The sequence below is a fragment of the Naegleria lovaniensis genome (assembly GCF_003324165.1).
Source record: "Naegleria lovaniensis strain ATCC 30569 chromosome Unknown tig045, whole genome shotgun sequence".
NCBI classification, from domain to species: domain Eukaryota; phylum Heterolobosea; class Eutetramitea; order Acrasida; family Naegleriidae; genus Naegleria; species Naegleria lovaniensis.
This window is the reverse complement of record NW_025407867.1, coordinates 17,519-31,259: the sequence shown is the minus strand read 5'-3', so window position 1 is coordinate 31,259 and position 13,741 is coordinate 17,519. Positions and strand designations below refer to the sequence as shown.

Genomic DNA, 13,741 nt, shown 5'->3' with positions numbered 1-13,741 from the left:
GCCCATGGTCATTTGAGTTTGGTGTTTTTGTACATGGCTCTTTCGGTGCGTTGTGAATTCATGTGGAGAGTTATGTTTCTTTCACCACGGCTCAAATAAAGGACTTTGCATTTGGAGCTCAATAACAACATTGACATGACGAACAACAACTCAACCTAAGAGATGGATCACCTTCGACAATTTTTATTTAGCTTTGCTATGAAAAGACCTTCAATATTCAACTTTTCTTCTTCTGTTGTAAGGAAAGGCCTTATTAGAGTGGGCCATCTCCTCCAGGATATCCACTGTTGAAGCCATTCCTATCCAATTCGATTGTTCATCTTCCACTAAAACATAGTGAATGTTATTTGAACGCATGGCTTCAGCAACCTGCTCTTCTTCAAGGTAATCTTTTGCAAACGTTAAATTCTTTGACATCACTGACTCAGCAGGAAGATCAATGTTTTTGTAGGATTTCAGACTCTCTCTAACGAGATCTGTTTTAGTCAGTATTCCAACAGGACGATTGCTGTTGGATGGATCAACCTAATGTAAAAGGCCTCATGTAAATCAACATCATATCGTAATGAAACTCACCAACACTACCGATCCGATGTTTTCATTAACCATTAATGTCGCAACATCTTTTAGACTTTGATTGGAAGGAGCCTTGGTTCAATGGTAAAAACAATTAAGTTTATCGTTGCTACCAACCTTTACAACTTTTTCAGTTGGTACCATAAAATGTTTTAATTTCATGACGTGTTCTTTCTTTTAATTTTTTGAATCATTTTCATTCGAGATAATTGTTTCTTCCTCCCAACGCTAGGAATGTTCATTTTCCAAAAATTGCATGACTTCCTTAAAAAAATACTTGGAAGCATTTTCTTCTTTCGAGCCTTCACAATTTGGAGAGCAGCCATGATCCTAATATTCATCTTTTATAAATTCATAAATGCTCGAACGGCAAATCTCTCACTAACCACTCATAGTAAAAGAGAGACACATTCTCTGCTGGATCTTGATACGCCTCCTCCAATTCTGTAAAATCAAATCGAATATGAGGTCGCAGAGCAATGAGGTCATCCAATGGATACACATTGTTGAAAACTTTCATGAACTTCAAATCTCTCCACGAATCAATATTGCTCATTATGGTTTTTAAACAATCCATCAATGAGGACTGGTGTGTGAAATGAACTTGTCCATTCAGAAAAAGACAAGTCAGAGAGGGAAATGCTGTTTCAATCTTTTTCAAACATTGATTTAAAATAATCTCATCATTGTCAGCAAGAGTAACACACAGTCGTTGAATGTGTGGGTTGTACAACTCCAGCCGCTGTACAACATCCTCAACGTCGAGCTTAATGAAAAGAGTGTGAGCACTTTCTTCATGTCTATATTTTCAATCATTAATAATTCTCCAAAATCCTTTAAATTTGGAGCAAGAGTTTTGAGAGAGTTTACAAAATAGTCAAGTTCACTTTCTGGAGCATGATTATTGAAAGAATACATGCTTCCTACATCTAAGAATTCCAATTTTGGTAATGTACCACCTCCAAAATGAATATCTTCACACTGTTCTATGAGTGAAGCATTGTCTCTACCTCGTTCGATTCTGAAATATATCAACTGTTGAAATTGTCCAATTTTTTTAAATACTTGTCCGCTAAAATAGCAACACAAGTCAATATCTACATGTTCCAAATTTGGCATTTTCTTTAGAAATGAATAGAGACCATTGTCAGTGATTTCATTCTCTATACTTGTTGAATGTTCATCTCGTCCTCTTACTATAAATTGTTTCAATTTGGGACAAACTTGAGCCACTTTCAATAGTAAATCATCATCCAGAGAGGAACCATGAAGTTTCTCCAAATGTTCCAAGTTTGGACATTGTTTGAGAATACAATACAACCACACGGTCTGAATTACCCCCCCTGCGCAATCAAGAGGGGTACTCAACTGTCACAGCGCAGCTGGCTCGCAAAAAATTTTTTAATTTCTCTGGTGTAAGGAATTACTTCGCGCAACCTTTTCTCAAGAAATTTGTGAAGAGTGGTTGTATTGATTAACGAGTATTTCATCTCCAATGTCGTAATCAAAATTGACAATAATAGTTTTGAGAGATTCAAAAATAGGAACACTCTCCTCATTGCTATATGAAGCATTAGTCTCTTCTTTAACGTGTAAAATTTTCACTTCAAGTGTTTCAAGGAAGATACATTGAGACATAATTTTGAACATCTCGATGTTGTTTCAACGTTTCAAATTGTAACTTCAAATTTGTAATGAGAAATCCCAATGGACACTGTTGTACATCAATGGACATTGATTTCACTATTTTTAAATGATGAGGAACATTGACTTGAATATTTAACACATTCCTCACTCGTTGTGCCTCTACATTCACAAAATTCAATCGTTTTGAAGTATTGATTCCATATAATATCGGATGCATTTTGTAAAATTTCATAAATATTTTCCACAGTTTCAGGTGTGATAGTTAAACGAGTGGCACTTCTCAAAACACTGGTCAAGGACCATTCGCTAGTCACTGAATTCAATTGGTCTGTGAATTTGTTTTTCCAATAACCATGTTTTAATTTTTTCGAGTTTTTCTCATGCTTGTGATTCATACAACAACACTACGAATAATAATTCAATGAGAAACGGATATTTTTCTTTCACAACGTGTCGAATGAAATTGTACATGTTTTTGCAAGAAAGTGAAAGCATGAGAATTTCTCCTACATGAAGAAAATCAATGATTAATCCTAACTCATCACTACATAATAATTTGAGAAATATAAATGTTTCATTCTTTGAGAGTTTCGTCTTTCTTGATTCCGGTGATGAAAAAGTTTCGTTATCAACGAGAGGTGTCGCTCTTTTCATTTTTTGTTTGAAGATGAATGATCTGACAGGGAATGTTCACACACTCAATGGTTACGACGGTCAACTATTTTGCACAATACTATTCAATACACAAGCTCTGATGAGGTCTTGAAGAGACAAAACTTTCTAAACAAGTTATGATTTTGCTATAAAGCACATTACGGGAACTCGGTACTTCTATTTCTCATCCAAAATATTTTGCAACATTTGTGAAATTGTCTGAAACGAAGGTCGATTGTGTGGATTTTGATCCCATGCTTGCTTCATCAACTCCACCAACTTGTTGAATACACAAACAGTTTCTTTTAAGCTAAGCATGGATGGGTCTTTGTAAACGAATTGTTTGCACCATTCATATTCCTGATTTGCGTCTTTAAATGGAATCTTGGGTCTCAGTTGTTTGTAAAGAAATTGTGGTAAGAACGCCAACGAATTGTGCATGGTCGAAGAAGGTTCATTTTCAGAAAAGTAATCTAGTTTTTCTGACGTCATGTTATAGGGAGTTTCTTCAAATAGCAACTCATACATGATAATTCCAAAACTATAAACATCTAATTTCGTCAGGCGTAGATTATCAGTTTCGTCTGACCAAGTTGGTGATAAATTGTCGTCCACAAAGCACTCAGGTGCCATGTAAAACAAAGTTCCAATATTATTTGTCAGTGCTGAGTTAAACGTTTGTCCCATCATCTTGGCTAGTCCGAAATCACAAACTTTACATCTGTCTCTATCATCAAGCAAGATGTTTCCAGGCTTTAAATCTCGGTGTAAAATTAATTTAGGTTTTAAACTATGCAAATAGTGCATTCCATTTGCAATATCACAAAGGATAGAAACTTTTTGAATTAAATTTAACATTCGTCTTCCAGTTTTCAATTTTCCAATTAGAGACTCTAAACTTCCACCATTCATGAATTCTACAACCATAAATTTACGTTCTTCTGAAACAATAATGCCATAAAAAAAAACAATATTAGGGTGCCTTAGACTACTCATAATCATGGCTTCTTTTTCAAACTCATGCACGCTAGAATCAATAAACTCTTCCAATTCTACTATATTTGTGTTATCTCTCTCAATTGAGCTCGTTGAACAAGTGTCTGTTTTCAACGACTTGATGGCCACCTGGGTGTTGTTCCATTTAGCTAGATAAACCACTCCATTAGCTCCTTCTCCTATATAAGTCACAAAAAGTCAGAATTTTGAAAAACTATAAGAATCTTACCTATTCGTTTAACAATGACAATCTCTTGAGCAGATATCAAATATGATCGTTCTTGTTGAACATTCTCGGATTGGCCTCTACTACCATGCGAATTATTTGAGACCCTAGTAGCGGCTCGTGCATGAAATGTTCAGCCTCAATTAATTTTCTTTCCAACTCCCTTTCTGCTTTCTGTTTCTTATTTAACAGGCGAATCTTCTTGATTACCACAATAATTCCATATAAAATCAGTGCTCCAAATAACAATCCTAGAAAGAAGGTAAGTATGGACATTGAAATAGCCAAAGCAAGAACTAAAGTGTTAACAGGCTTGCACACAAAATATAAATTGTCAACGCTGACCTCAATCGTTTGTGAAGAGTAACATGAAGTGAGTGCTAAAGATTTCAACAAGGGAGCTTTGAGAGTGGTACCTTGTCGTTTCACTACAACGTCCAAAGAAACAGAAAATGTACTCTCGCTGTGATTCATTGGACTTTTGAAATAGACATTGTTGAAATGAACTAAATGATTCGAGATAGATGTGGAATAGAATAGTTCAACATGTTGAGAGGACGCGATAAGAGTTGGCATTTCTTCGAACCAATCCACCTGCTGCCCAAAATAGTCCCAAAAAGCAAGCTTCATATCAAACGTTTGTCCTGGATATACTGAACTCAAATTGTCTTGTACAAAAAGTGTAATGTTGTTCATAATAGGTATAGCTGCAATTAAATTTCCATAATTGTAGCTTGTACTAGTTCCTTTCAAATTAATTTTCAAGATGGATTGTTCGCTATTTACAAACACACAACCTCCTACTTGTGCATTGTTATTTACACATGTTGCATTCATCTCTCCAACAAGTTTACCCTCAATGAACATTGCTCCTCCCCAACCCTTTGCTGAGTTATTTACAAACAACACATTCGAGACTTGTAAAGGATACTTCTCCACTGCGTTGGAGTAAGATAGCAAGGAAATTGCTCCACCTCCTATGAAACCAGGAGAAGTAACGTGATTGTTGATGAAAGCACAATGGATCATTCTCAAAATCACGTTCGTTCCAAAGATTGCTCCTCCTGATTCAGACACCGTGTTATTTTCAAAATGGCAATTCTGAATGTGGGCATTTGGAGGTTTTGATGGTGAACCTTCGAGATATATTGCTGCTCCCTTGTTGGATATAGTGTTACGGACCGAGCAGGATGAGATATGTATCGAACAACTGGCTGTAAAAAGCTTCAATCCGAAAAGAAATCGCATTGCTGTTCCCTTAATATTCTCCAACGTCATTTTGGAAAAAGTGGACACTTGAACTTGTGAAAAAACAATTCCGTCATGATTGGTATTTCGAAGTGAAAGATCTGCTATTGTTGCTGATGTGCACACGGACAAGTAGATGGCTTCGTCATCTGTGGATGTCATATTTTGTATATCTACACCGGACATATAAACAGAAGTAACGGCAATCATCTTTACAAAATATGGGGCATTTCTTGCTTTAAGGTGGGAGATGAAAACTGATGAAGAGAAATCACTGTGCAATACTGAGTTTTCCCATAGGGCGTCGAAAAAGATGCATTCCTTAGAATGTGCACATCTAATGGAACTATCCTTGAGATAGGATGACCGCAAGGTAAATTGTGCCTGAACTGTCACCAAGGATTGAAATATATGAGCTTCAAAAAGAACACATCGTCCAACTTGAAAATTAAATGTAGAATCAACAATGGTGGTATTTCTTATCTGAAGGGTATCATCACTCACAGATGATGGATCAAAAACAATCGAAGTCAGTGAATGAAAGTCGCAGTTAGTAAAATTGCTAAAAGTTACATCAACCATTCCAGTAGGCTGTGGTATCTCAATTTTTGAGCTAGTAAATGAGCAATTTGATACACTATTAAATCGTTGAAATAGCATCAATGAAACATCATTAAACTGAATATTCACATATTTTGCTTCCATGAAATCCTTTCTGAAATCTCCCAAGCTAATCATAGAGAATGAGACATTATAATTGTCAAGCCCAACAAAAGTCAAAGAATACTTCCAATCATCGTAGACAGGTGTTTTCAATTTTTTAAAATTCCAATCATCATCCGACAAGCATGACGCATTGTAAAATTTGAGTACTATTGAAATCCATCCGCTTGTTTGATTGGTTTGTTTTTTCAAATTTTGAATTTCTTCATCAAGCACCAACCACGCTCGCGCCAAGGAATCACAAGGCTCATCGCTTTGAGAACAATTTCTTGATGATAACGAAGAAGAATTAGTATTAGCAACACATGCAATATAAATCGTACTGGTCAGCAAAGATGATGACAAGGATGCCATCTCGCCGTAATGATGAACATTCAGGCCTTCATTCGTGTTCATTCTCGAGAGAGTTAATCGTTGTTGTCGGTAGTCAGCAAGAACATTTTTTGCACCAATTACAACTGAATATTGGAACAGTACAAGGAGTGGTACAAAGAAGAGCAACAACAACTTGAAGACGAGAGTCGGAATTAGTTGCTTTGGGGTAGTGTGGCCCATTGGTATTTTTCTGCTCGTCTCATTCGGAGCGAGTTTGCAAGACCAATGATCTAATATTAATTTTTTCAAACAGCCAACGGAACGGAAGGTAAGCAAAGGACTTTCGATACTTGACTGCATATCAAACATGGTATCAATAGTTTAGGTGTGTGTCACGACAGCTATTGGAGGTACCGCCAAACTAATCCTGAAGGCATGCACGATCCTTAAAGACTATCTTCGGATAAAGGTTCGCTCATTTTTATGTGGCCAAGAACTTGACAACGCCTTTCTCGATGGTCCATTTCAAAGAAAAATAAGGCGCGTTTGGTTTCGCTCCTTTTTCGTATTAAGGAACAAAGGGTACAGAATAAATACAAGAAAGAAGCATGTTGAAGAAGCTATTAACACAGTTTTGGAACTCACCAGTAGGTATGTACTGCGTGGTGAATCATGCTATCTAATACGATATTATCGGAGCGAAGGACCAAAAACTACTCACTTCTGGGGACCCTTTGGTAAGTACCTAGGATACACCTCCCTTCAACGTTGTTCTCAATGGTTGTGATTGATGATCGTCAGCCAATTGGGGAATTGTGATTGCTGCAATTATGGATTATGATAGACCTCCGGAAAAGGTATCGGGCCCAATGACGTTTGCACTATGTTGCTACAGTGGAATATTCATGAGATTTGCATGGGTGGTAAAGCCAAGGAATTTACTCATGCTTTCAATGCATGTGGCCAATGAGGGAGTTCAAGTGTATCACCTTACTCGGAAAATTAGATATGAAATGAAAAAGAAGAATCAGTTGCCACTTCCAGACTCTTCCGACCCTATAGCTAACGAAAAGTAATGATTTTCAAAATTCATGTATTTACTGATGACCAAGCAAGCCTTAATAAAATAACTATCGTATTCCTTCAGCTATTTTCTCTGGACATATGTAATTAACCTATGATCTAGGTAGTGTTAGAAATATAGTGTATAATTCTACTCATCAAGCATCTTGTCATTGTCACTATGGGAGCAACTTTGTTCTCGATTGAGGATAAAAAACTCATATACTTGCTCAGTATTATTCCTTCGTTTCATCCATTCCAAATAAATGTGTGTTGGTTGAGGTCGAACCATTGTGGGCCCTTCATTAGATAAGTGGTAAGGTTTTTGCTCTTCTTTCTTTTTCTTTACTTGTTGTTCATAGTTACGGTCGTCATTCTTGTAATATTTCCTTTTTTCTTTTCTTCGTTTGTATTGTCAAGTTGGAAAGCAGCATGTGATGTCAATCCATTATTCGAGAGGATTGAAGAACGAGTCATGAACATCAACGTCGATATTCCGGTTGATGAAGTCTTGTATTTGTGTTCAAAGTTGACAACATTCCGAACGGTGGTATCGAATTCTTGATTGCTCAAAGCAAAGGATTGTTTGAGCGTACAGTCAGTCTGGTGAATGTCAAGCATTTTTTTGAAACTCTCTGAAATGCAGCTGTCACGAAGCATTGATTTGAAGTGTCTGAACATACAACTCTCACAATTTTGAAAAGTGCGCGAAGTATCTACACAGAAATAAAATTTTTGCGAGCACTGCGTGTGACAGTGGTACCCTTGATGCAGGGGGTAATCAGACGTGTGTTATTGAAGATGTTTAAAATTAATCCAAAGAAATATTTATCAACCTTGATTAAGCTTCAATTGGAAACCACCATAAGCACGAGAATATGAGATGGTTGTCAGAAATATCGGCTATTCTCCAGAGCGTCAGCATTAATGGTATGTGAAAGTTTGCATTTTCGTCGCTCCAAAATTGTTGACTTTGTTTTTTTACTCTTCTCAATCCTACTCTTTGTAAAATGTTTTCGTTCTGAGAGCTCCTGAAAAAGTCTATTAAGACCGTTAGAGGCACAATTAAATTGAAAAGTAAGCGTGTCAGATTTTGACGAAGGAATGTCATTTAGTTTCAGTACCGACGATGAAGGGGAATTGTTAACTAGGGAATCGATCAAGCAAGTCATGTCCTTATTTCTGTAAACGAAAAGAGGGTTCGTGTTGGTTGAGTCAATGTTGAGAATTGAATTTACATAATCTTTGCTTGGAAATCCCTCAAGAAGAGTGGACTCCAAAGAATCTGTGACCGTAGGAGGGTTTGCCTCAAATTTTAAAGGCTCCAGAAAGGATTCCAAGCATTCGGAAATTTGAGAAGGAGAGTTGAGGTAAATGACTGGAGTATGCAAAGACGTTGATACTATTGGAGAAGAAGAATTGGAAGAAGGAATGGAGTGCTCATCATCACCATCATTGGGAGAACTATTGGTTCTAACGTGCTTGTTGAAAATTGTTGGTTGGGAACAATGCATGGTATTCATGAGCAAACGACAGCAGACGGAACGGAAGGTTAATTTACTGAATTCACGATATGTGTGGGACGAATTCTCAATTTTCTTGATCTTTGGTTAAAACACAAGGATGATGTAACGGTGGTCGTGTAGACCGTTTGCAGTCTATTGATAGCAGGACCGAAAAAGATCAATTGCTAACTTTCAAAATGACTCTTTTTTGCTGTTGTTGTTCAGGCGTCTGGAATTGCATTTAAATCGCCCACTTCCAAATTATCAAATGCTTGCGGATGATACATTTGGATAATTTAAAGAAGAGGTCACAAAACGGACTCTTCCGAATTCATTGTTCAATCAACCCGACGCACTCCAAATTTCTGTGTTCACCCTCTTGTTGCACATGCAATATTTTTCGGTTTGTTGCTCCGAACGATTAAGTTTGAAAAAGGCCTCCACTTAAAAGGGATTGATGGAAACGATTTAGGAATGAAGACATTTAAGATACCGAGACAACTGGTTCCATTATCTATTCTGAAATGCGATTTCGCCTTAAAAGTTTACATGTTCGTTATGTTGAATACATTCAACCTCATGAAAATGCAAGCGTGTAAATACATTAAGGACTAAACACGGAAACTCTCGTATATTTGAAGAAGATAATTTATTATGTACAAGAGAATTTCACCTAAACACCCAGTATTTAAATGGATGAAATGGTGATTGGTAAGGTAGAGTGAAATGTGTGTTTGCGTTCGTTGAAGAGGCCTAGACTGTGAAAGTTACCTAGAAGCGGTAGGGTTGAAAGTGAGAGCATGAATGGTTCATCAGGTACTGGATTTAAAAATCATCGTCCAATCTAAAGACTTTCTCTCTCTTTGGCGACATAATGTTTGCCTTGGCGTATTCACCGACTCTCTTCTCAAAGAAGTTGGTCTTACCAGACACTGAAATCATGTTCATCCAATCGAATGGGTTTTGTACCATGTAAATCTTATCGTAACCAATAGAGACGAGTAATCGATCAGCAACAAATTCAATGTATTGTTGCATGAGGCGAGAGTTCATACCAATCAAGTCCACAGGCAGAGATTCTCTAATAAATTCCTTCTCAATCTCGACAGCTTCACTGACCAATGAGTGAATAACCTTTTGTGGCAATTTGGTATATTTGAGCATGGAATACAAGAGACAAGCAAAGTCAGTATGCAATCCCTCATCTCTAGAAATCAATTCATTAGAAAAGGTCAATCCAGGCATCAAACCTCTCTTCTTCATCCAAAAGATGGAACAGAATGAACCACTGAAGAAGATTCCTTCCACACAAGCAAAAGCAATCAATCGTTCAGCGAACAAGTTGTCAGAGTTGATCCATTTCAGAGCCCAACGAGCCTTCTTTTGAACAGATGGAACTGTATCAATGGCGTTGAAGAGACGATGTCTTTCTCTAGTGTCCTTGATATAAGTTTCAATCAAAGTCGAGTACATCTCAGCGTGAATGTTCTCAATGGCAATTTGGAAGCCATAGAAACATCTTGCTTCTGGAAGTTGGACTTCTGCCATGAATTGTTGGCACAAGTTCTCATTCACAATACCATCGGAGGCAGCAAAGAAAGCCAATACTGTCTTGATGAAGTGTTGCTCATTGCCATTGAGAGTGTCCCATTGAGCAATGTCGGTATGGAGATCAACTTCCTCAGCAGTCCAAAAGCTGGCAAGGGCCTTCTTGTACATTTCCCAGACCTTTGCATATTCGATTGGGAATAGAACGAAACGATGTGGATTCTCCTTGAGGAGAGGCTCTTCCTTTTGGAGTTGCTTGTAGTGAGCAAAGAGTTCAGGTTCAAGGTTGTTCATGGTGATTCAAACAAGGATTATGGATCGGAGCAGCAGGCTCGTATGATGATGTGTTGTCTTTTTTTTTCTGGTGTTTTCCTCGAGCCAGCACTCGAACTGGTTAAATTCAAAAACGGTTTTGTAAAGCAGGGAGTCAAAAATATGACCGTTACGAACGTTACATCAAATTTTAAAATTTCGTTTTCATTGTATTTTGATTTTTTGGAGTCCACGATGGCAAACATTCGCACAATTCAGTCTCAAGGAGAATCCACATCAATTCTGTCGGTGCCCGTGTCGGTCCAGGCTGAATATTTGTTTATGCACACTCTAGTCCTTGTGCGTAGATGGCGTGGAGCAAGTCTGGTATCACAACTTGTGAAAAGCACAATCCTCTGTTGAAAGGTATTCGATTTAATATTTAATATGTAAATATCACATTGTTCAGTCATAGACCTATCACAAAATTACAATAACCATGATGATGAATCCACAGATTTGAATTTTCAAAAAGCGGACACAATCAATTTGACATCGCCCTTGTTGCATTGCTTGTTATTTCCAAATTCCCAATTTTGAAGGCAAGCAGCCTCCCATCTCCTGATGGGACTTTCATCAAGAACAAAAAAAGCCTTTTACTTCTCCCTATCACATCTTCACTAATATTCTGAGAACATCATGTTAGGCGGACACCAATTTATTGATACCAGTGCCTTGTTCATGGTGAATTACACTTCGGACAAGGTCCACATCACCAAAACACCACAAGAGATGGCAGAGTCTGTTTCCGATAGAATTATTCAAATCATCAAGGAGAATGATCAAGCCAACAAGCCTACTGTTTTGTGCTTACCAACAGGCTCAACTCCAATTCTCACTTACAAGGCTCTTGTTGAAAAACACAAGAAGGGACTTGTGTCTTTTGAAAATGTTGTTACTTTCAATTTGGATGAGTACTATCCCATGGAACCAACTCATAAACAATCCTATCACTACTTTATGAATGAAAATTTATTTAATCATATTGATATCAAGAGAGAAAATGTTCACATTCCAGATGGAACTTTGAGTGAAGATAAAGTGAAGGAGTTTTGTGTGAATTATGAGAAGAAGATTAGAGAATATGGTGGTTTTGATTTGGCATTGTTGGTATGTTATATTAATTCAAATTGAATTTTTCGGACATACGTGATGATGTCTAATGATGATCCACACAATTTTGTATCTGGCGACAATTTTCACCTATTGCCGAATTGAAAATAGGGTATTGGACGAACAGGTCACATTGGATTTAATGAACCCGGAAGGTTGGTTTTACACAAAAATTCAATTTTCTTCAATATTCACATTCATTCTCCCTCAATAGCCATCTTTCAGACCAAACTCGATTGGTCTTATTGGATCAAAAGACCAGATTAGATGCAGCACAATCGTTCAAAGGAATTTCTAACGTTCCAACCAAAGCCATCACACAAGGTATCAACACGATTCTAAATTCGAAAGAAGTTATTCTCATGGCCACTGGTGAATCAAAGGCTGCCATCGTTAAGAAGGCCATGGAATTCAAATATGAAGATCCATCCGATTGTCCAGCTACATTCCTTCGTGTTCATCCAAATTGCCATTACTATTTTGATATTGCTGCTGGTAATTTATTGAAAATTGTTAAAACTCCATGGCTTATTGACAGAAATTTCAAAGATTGGACATTTGAATGGAAAAAGAAGGCAGTCATTGATTTGGCAAAGAAAACAGGAAAGGGTATTTGTGAATTGGGATCTGAAGACTTTGCTCAAAATGGTTTAACAAGTTTGTTGGCTCATGAACAATTCCATACTGACAAATTATGTTTCAGCGTTTTCCAAGATTTGATGAAAAGAATTGCATTTGCTTCTGAAGAGTCTACGATTGTTCCAGACAACATTAACGAGCCAGTTTTAATTTTCTCTCCTCATCCTGATGATGATGTGATTAGTATGGGAGCTATGATGCATTGCATTATTTCAAAGAGAAAAGAAAAATTGAGCCCTGAAGAACGTGACACAAAAGACATTAATGTGAAAGTTTGTTACATGACTAATGGATCAGTGAGTGTTCATGAAAACAATGTAAAGAATCATTTAAGATTTAGTGCTCTCACAGGCGAGGTTTTGGGTAAGGACGTCATTCACAAAGATGACGTTTCTAAAATTTTGGAGAAGCAAGACAAGAATGATCCAGACAGTGAATTACTCCAAAAATTGAAGGCAAACATTAGAAAAGCTGAAGCTATGGACGCTGTTGATGTTCTTGGATTACAAGGAGAAAGAGATTGTATTTTCCTTGACTTGCCATTCTATAGAACTGGTAAAGTACAAAAGAAGCCACTTGGTCAAGAAGATATTGACATGATTAAGGATTTGATTAATCAACAGAAACCAAAGCACGTTTTTATTGCAGCTGACCTTTCAGATCCAAATGGTATGTTCATGAATTAATTATACTGGTGAATGACAAACTTTTATTTTTAGGTACTCACCGTGTTGTGTACAGAGCTATCAAATTTGCTTTAGAGCAAATGGGTGATCAAGTTCATGATGTCACTTGTTGGTTGTACAGAGGAGCATGGCAAGAATGGTATGTTTCTAATATGTGTGAAATTTTAGGGTATTAACAATTATTGATTTTTAATTCTGTTTCATTATTCAACAATACTTAGGGATGTTGATGAAGCTACTTACTTTATTCCATTCACTAAATATCAAATGGATTTAAAGATTGACGCTATCTTTAAACATCAATCTCAAAAAGATAGAGCCTTATTCCCTGGTGATGACGCAAGAGAGTTTTGGCAGAGAGCGAAAGATAGAAACACTGAAACCGCTCGAGAGTTAGGGTCTTTAGGTCTGCCCAAGTTCTTTGGAGTTGAAGCTTATGTTGCAGTGAAGCCAGATTCCATTCCAGAATAAAAGATGATTTTTCAAAGAAA

The 13,741-nt window shown here is 37.1% G+C and overlaps 6 protein-coding genes across 6 annotated transcripts; 2 read left to right on the top strand and 4 right to left on the bottom strand.

The window, feature by feature from the left end:
* Nucleotides 1–210: 210 nt before the first annotated feature.
* Nucleotides 211–1,695, bottom strand: C9374_010698 (uncharacterized protein; the record flags this gene model as incomplete). Its single annotated transcript, XM_044686270.1, has 2 exons — nt 211–525; nt 1,504–1,695. The coding sequence occupies 2 exons, from the start codon at nt 1,693–1,695 to the stop codon at nt 211–213; spliced, it is 507 nt and encodes a 168-aa protein (XP_044543588.1).
* A 1,359-nt stretch (nt 1,696–3,054) lies between these two features.
* C9374_010697 (uncharacterized protein) lies at nt 3,055–6,466 on the bottom strand (the record flags this gene model as incomplete). Its single annotated transcript, XM_044686269.1, has 3 exons — nt 3,055–4,052; nt 4,103–4,206; nt 4,260–6,466. 3 exons carry the CDS (start codon nt 6,464–6,466, stop codon nt 3,055–3,057), a joined length of 3,309 nt encoding a protein of 1,102 aa, XP_044543587.1.
* Nucleotides 6,467–6,993: 527 nt separating this feature from the next.
* Nucleotides 6,994–7,461, top strand: C9374_010696 (uncharacterized protein; the record flags this gene model as incomplete). Its single annotated transcript, XM_044686268.1, has 3 exons — nt 6,994–7,036; nt 7,090–7,122; nt 7,187–7,461. 3 exons carry the CDS (start codon nt 6,994–6,996, stop codon nt 7,459–7,461), a joined length of 351 nt encoding a protein of 116 aa, XP_044543586.1.
* Nucleotides 7,462–8,337: 876 nt separating this feature from the next.
* On the bottom strand, nt 8,338–8,961 carry C9374_010695 (uncharacterized protein; the record flags this gene model as incomplete). Its single annotated transcript, XM_044686267.1, has 1 exon — nt 8,338–8,961. One exon carries the CDS (start codon nt 8,959–8,961, stop codon nt 8,338–8,340), a length of 624 nt encoding a protein of 207 aa, XP_044543585.1.
* Nucleotides 8,962–9,777: 816 nt separating this feature from the next.
* On the bottom strand, nt 9,778–10,794 carry C9374_010694 (uncharacterized protein; the record flags this gene model as incomplete). The annotated part of the gene is made up of 1 exon (XM_044686266.1): nt 9,778–10,794. The coding sequence occupies one exon, from the start codon at nt 10,792–10,794 to the stop codon at nt 9,778–9,780; it is 1,017 nt and encodes a 338-aa protein (XP_044543584.1).
* Nucleotides 10,795–11,451: 657 nt separating this feature from the next.
* On the top strand, nt 11,452–13,721 carry C9374_010693 (uncharacterized protein; the record flags this gene model as incomplete). Its single annotated transcript, XM_044686265.1, has 5 exons — nt 11,452–11,922; nt 12,037–12,080; nt 12,140–13,233; nt 13,284–13,389; nt 13,472–13,721. The coding sequence occupies 5 exons, from the start codon at nt 11,452–11,454 to the stop codon at nt 13,719–13,721; spliced, it is 1,965 nt and encodes a 654-aa protein (XP_044543583.1).
* Between the last annotated feature and the right edge of the window lie 20 nt (nt 13,722–13,741).